Source organism: Bidens hawaiensis, unplaced genomic scaffold, assembly GCF_021521415.1.
Source record: "Bidens hawaiensis isolate Kalapana, Puna unplaced genomic scaffold, B.hawaiensis_p1.1 tig00008706_1, whole genome shotgun sequence".
In the NCBI taxonomy this organism is placed as follows: domain Eukaryota; kingdom Viridiplantae; phylum Streptophyta; class Magnoliopsida; order Asterales; family Asteraceae; genus Bidens; species Bidens hawaiensis.
Window position 1 is genome coordinate 980,326 of NW_027491628.1, and position 6,346 is coordinate 986,671.

At 31.6% G+C, this 6,346-nt stretch overlaps 1 protein-coding gene across 1 annotated transcript; it reads left to right on the plus strand.

Annotated features, from left to right (window-relative positions):
* Nucleotides 1–5: 5 nt before the first annotated feature.
* Nucleotides 6–855, plus strand: LOC143529808 (uncharacterized). The gene is made up of 3 exons (XM_077025515.1): nucleotides 6–114; nucleotides 205–393; nucleotides 512–855. Exons 1-3 carry the CDS (start codon nucleotides 6–8, stop codon nucleotides 853–855), a joined length of 642 nt encoding a protein of 213 aa, XP_076881630.1.
* The last annotated feature ends 5,491 nt before the right edge of the window (nucleotides 856–6,346 follow it).

A 6,346-nucleotide genomic window follows, 5' to 3' on the forward strand; every position in this document is an offset into this window, starting at 1 on the left:
CTACAATGTTAATGTCTGAAAGTATGTCTAGACCTGAAGTTGTATGGGAAAGAACGTGGACTTACCTATCAGATGACATTCTTTATAACCAACGTCTTCTTTTAAAGCATACAGGTATCATCAATTCTATTTTTTTACGATTTATTGTTATAGTTGAAAATTGGTATATTTGTTTATTGTTTAACATTGACTAACACTTTTCAGGTTTAGTACTAAATGAACAACAGATTAAGAACCTTACATTGTTCGAGCTTGAAAAGTTTCTACTTAGAAATAACTCCAGTCTAAAAAGGTTTTCAAGCATGCCTTTTCCCGATGATGTTCTATATCTTTCGCAAACAATCTTCTACTTAGTGAGGAACTGGCATATGACAAGCAAGTGTTACGTGAAGAGTTTGGTAACCTTTTTTCTTTACTAACTGATGAACAAAGAGTTATATATGAAGAAATCATCACAGCAGTTGGTAACTAAAAAGAGGAGTCTTTTTTGTTTATGGTTACGGTGGGACAGGAAAAACTTTTCTTTGGAAAACATTATCTGCATCTCTAAGATCTGAAGGCAAGGTTGTTTTAAGTGTTGCTTCAAGTGGAATTGCGTCTCTACTACTATCAGGATGTAGAACCGCACATTCCCGGTTTCACATTCCTATAAATTTAGTTGAGGATTCATTTTGTTATATAAAGCCAGATAGTGATCTTGCACGTTTATTACATGAAACGTCGCTCATTATTTGGGATGAAGCACCAATGGTACATAAACATGGGTTTGAAGCTTTGGATAGATCTTTAAAGGATATATTTGCATCTGAATTACCATTTGGTAGAAAGGTTACAGTTTTTGGAGGAGATTTTTGACAAATACTACCTGTTGTCCCTAGTGGAAGCAGATAACAAATTGTAAATGCCTCTTTAAGTTCGTCCTACATTTGGAGACACTGCAAGGTCCTTAAACTGACAAAGAACTTGAGGTTATCCGCTTCAAACGACTTATTTGATATAGAACAAACAAGTGTGTTTGCAAATTGGCTTTTGGATATAGGGGAAGGTAATCTTGGTAGTCAAAATACAGGTGAGGCAATTATAGAAATACCAGAAGACATTCTCATCAAAGATTCAGAAGACCCTATTTCGGACATGATAGACTTTATCTATCCATCTATTCTACATAATTTCAAAAGGCAAAATTTCTTTCATGAAAGAGCAATCCTTGCTCCAAAAAATGATGTTGTTCAAGAAATTAACGACCGGTTGCTCTCATTATTTCCTGGAGATGAAAGAGAATATCTAAGTTCAGATAGTATATCCCAACAGAAATGATTAATGAGAATTTAGATGAAAGTTTATGCTCACCCGATATTCTTAATGGAATTAAAGCATCCGATTTGCCAAACCACAGATTAATATTAAAAATTGGTGTCCAGTTATGCTTCTTAGAAATATTAATCAGAAAAGTGGCTTGTGTAACGGAACTAGATTAAAGGTGGTGTCATCGGGAAATCGTGTTATACAAGTAGAAATTATATCCAGAAGTAACATTGGAGATCGCCATTATCTTCCTAGAATTACTTTGATACCTACTGACAAAAAACTTCACATTAAACTACAAAGAAGACAATTCCCCCTTGCCGTATGTTTTGCAATGACCATAAACAAAAGTCAAGGACAATCACTATCAAGAGTTGGTTTGTTTTTGAAGAAACCTGTTTTTACACATGGTCAGTTGTATGTTGCATTATCAAGAGTTACAAGACGAGACGGCGTCAAAGTTGTCATTCTAGATGATGATTGTAATCTTTAAATACAACATCAAATGTTGTATACAAAGAAGTGTTTAGAAATTTGTAATCAATTTGTTAATATTTTTGTCAAATTTTATGTCATATTTAACTTAGTTATTTACATGCATGAAAAATTAGAATTTATTAGATGACATTTTTTAAACATACATAACAAAAACAACTAAAATCTTTTCACGATACTTCAAGACTTTGCACTAGCTATAAGAATTGGACCCATAAGTAATTCATATCCATCAAGTTCCAAAATTGTATTTCAAATACTATAATTATTTTAGAACTTTTAAAAATTTTCTCATGAGGTAATTACAATTGACTAACGTAATCTCTCATTTCTTTCTTCTCATAACATATATTGTTAAGTATATTACAATTTAAAAATTAATGTACTAACATGTATTTTATCTGGCCCGTGTATCACACGGGCACATAGCCTAATACTAAATATAAAAAATAGAAAATTTGTCTATGATTTTCTAAGGCTTATTAAACATTGAATATTTGTAAAAAAAATTATTTTAGTTTTCTTCAATATGAAGATATCTCAAGAATTGAATGTTAGTGTACTTTTTAAACAAAAACTCTTTTATATACATTTTAATTTTAAAGAAAATATCTTTATGGCATGTAATTATTACATAATATTTTTTATATTAAGTATGTTTACAATATAATTTATGTTATTAATAATTCAATCAATGGAGATTGACCACTTAATATGGTATGTTAAATTTATAACAATACTATATCTTAAACCAAAATTTTTTTTTCTTTTCCATCAATAGAAGATAAGTGATTTGGGGGGAAATTTGATAGTAACCTCATAATGCGATGTGTTCATAATTATTTTTATTTATCAGTATAGGTAGATAGGTAGATTTCCCCTCCTAATATCCAATTACCCTTTTACTCTTTTCAATTTACAATACCCAAATGAAAACCAAAAGTCTGCTTCCATTCACAGCAGCGAGAGCAGCAACGACGCTTCCATTCTTCCGACATTAGATCACAGCTAGCAAGCACGAAGGCAGCCGCAATGTCCAAACGTCTGATTTCTTTTTCTATCGATTTCTTCGTCTGGTATGCTCACTTTTCCTTGGCGATTTTTTATGGTTGTTGCAAACCCTAATTCATCTTGTTAAAATACGTATATGTATGTCTCCAGTACATTATAAACATTTGTTCATGAACTGGTGTATATATGTCTACAATCAACGATCGAGGAACAACCTATGTTTGGTGGCTACAATATATAATAAACATTTGTTATAGTTCCCGTATTGTTTATGGGTCATGACAGTTAAGTGTGGTACTGTGGTTGATAGTGCTTATTATCTTGAACAATATATATCAGTTTTTGCTTTCTTTTATTTTGAAAGCAGTTACATGTGTGGTACTATGTTTCATTTTCTAGTAGAAGTTGTAACTTGTCGACCCGACAGGCTATAACAACGCCTTATTTAGGTGTATGTGTGGTGTACAGATTTAACCGTGAGAACCATAGTGTCAACATGACCCTGGGTTATTGTGACTCTAGTTCTGCCATCTTATGTCGACCATGCAAATATTCAGGTAATAATGTAATACATATAATTTAGGGGTGTATACTAGGGGTGTTTTTAGGCTGTCTGTATCACAAATGAGCATCCTCAAAGTTATTTACCCTAAACACCTCAATTCCACACTGGTTAACCGTTTCCATGAATTTTCCATTTTTCCCCCACTTTTGCAATAATTTGCTCCATATCCATACTAATCAGGCTCATAAAGAAAAGCATCCATCTCTTAGTCAACACTTAATTTTGTCAATAATATTGTATTTATTGTTGAAAATAATTGGGTGAGGACTATAATTGATGGATGGACACATTTTCAAAATGAAAATTGTTAATCTAGTTGTCTCATAAATTAACTATCTCTTGTTTACTAAATAACATATGAATTTGTAGTATAAATACTACCTCCATGGTAATGAGAAAGATACACCATCTTGAATAAACTCAAGAGTTATACACATTTCTTACTACTCTCTATAATTCTCTCTAAACTTCTTAAGTTACTTCAATAATCTTGTTATAATTATAGTTATATTATAACACGTTATCAGCATGATTCGCTTGTGGACTAATCAAAAAGATCAACCAAATAAGAAGATATCAATCATAAATAAGGTAAGCACCTCGTTAATAATGATTATAAAGGATAATTATAATAATAACAAAACAAATATATAAGACATCTTATTATAAACTTTTACTAATTATGGAACTACTAACTCTCTAACCTTTACTTACTAACTCTCAAACTTTTATTTATGCACACTAACTTTTATTCATATACTAACGATTATTTATGTATGCTAACAAGTTCATTATTATTATTCTGCATACTAATTTTATATCTTAATTAATAGATTATCATTTATATCTCATTTATTCTATTGCTTACAAAATAATTTATATATATATATATATATATATCCGTTGATGAAACGGTCATATAGCCGTTATAAAACGATTATAAACTTTTCACTACAAATAACCAATTATTAATCTCAATTTTTTCACAAATACAAAACTTTTCTTTTCTGAAATACCCAAGATAATATTTTGAAATATGCTTCACTCAGTTATGACGTTAACCACCATATTGATGATAATCCTATTGTTCTTAATTTGTAATCTTCTACCTAAGGAGTTTGATCTTTTCTTTTTCGTTTATCTATTTATAGCTCTATCTTTGTATTTTCTTTCAATTTTAATAAGTATGTAATACTAATATTTATCTAATTTGTGTTTAGTAATAAAATGATGAATATTGCAAAGCTTGAATTTTTGGCTCTCAAAAGTTCTGAAAAGAACTATATGCCATGGATAGCAAATGTCAAAAGACACCATAAATCAATGGGCTTCATGGTGCTTTTTAAAATCGGTTTCACATAATTGCAATTTTGAACTTTTTAGTTTCACATAATTGCAATTTTGATACGAAATCGGTTTCCTTTTCTAAGTAAACATTATTAGTTTTCATGGTGCTTTTTAAAATCTTTATAAAAAATGAACTTTTTATAACCATAAGGCATAGCCCTAATCAGCAATTGTGAAACTATACATACTTTACTACAACCGGGAAAATGAGATTTGATGATGGCTAACATTGCGCCAAGAATCCCCTAATTACTCTTTTATTAGGTAGAGTATAGAAGTACATATAGACAAATACAGATATCTTCAAAACTGAAAAGAAAAACGACTAAACTCATCGAGTCATGAGCTGGCGAAAGTTGAAGGCGAGCTGAATACGAGCTTAGCTTTTGTTGTCTCGCTTCGTTTTTGAACCATATATGTTGCAAATGTCGGTGAATTAGTTTCTAGCGTGGGCTTGAACTAAACTCAACACCAAAAAGAATAAAAATAAATCACCATCCACTCTTATACAGTTGACTGTCTTTGATCAAACCTCCTATACAGTTGACTATTGAATTTATGGTCAACGTTAACCAAAAATTCTACTTTCCAATTATTTTTTTTGCCCAACTTGCAGTTGAATTCAATTTTCACATTCATAGCCTTTAGTTTCTATATACCAGACTTTGACTTCCCTATTAATCTATTAAACTTAGAAAAGGTCGAACCCAAGCATTGACCCATTATTAATAACATCCCCCTAAATCCCTAATACCATTTGTCTTAATCTTCTATAACATGTTTCCGCCTTAAACAAAGCACCAAGGAAATGAAGTAGATCCAAAAAAAAAAAAAAAGAGGACATAACCAAGCATATACATTTTAGCACAAAATCTAATCAGTCATGCACAACTCAATCAAAAACAATAAAAATCTAGTTTCTGAAAAGTCAACTTTGACCCTCAAAGAGTCAACTTTAGCACAAAAGTCAACTTTATAAGCTCCTCCCAGTTCTCATTCGGCTGAAAATGTTTAATTTCGTTTAAAAAAAGTACATGTAAACAGCAGCTCGTTATCAATATTGAATTGACCTATGTTTTAGAAGCATTGGACATACTCAATAGTAATTCAAACGCCCTTACCCCCTGCTTCATAAGCATTGACCAATATTCCACAATATTAGACGCATTTTGTGATAAAATGTGACCCATGCACGTGCAAATATGCAAGGCTATCTGTTGAGCCTGCAGCCACACGAGAGAACAATTGATCATACACTGCTTGTTGGATTATCGGTATAGCATGTGCATCCCTCTTTTGGGCATTCTTAAGCTTGCTTTGCTTCATCAACAGCAATCTCTCTCTCTCTCTGCCCCCCCCCCCCCCCTCCTCTCCCTTTCTCTCTTCCTGCAAATTCAATCTACAACTCAAATCCATATTTATAATCACCCATTTCACACGCAAACGCAATAATTATCCTAAATGTTACAGAACCAAGAACAATCTTGTTTTTCACCATTTCTGCATATTACTTATTGACCTCAATAAAATCATCATTTTTAACAAACCCATTGATCAAACCATTGTAAGTATACACATCCGAGTCTCTACCCCCATTGACCTTATTCTCTACAGTTTTAATTC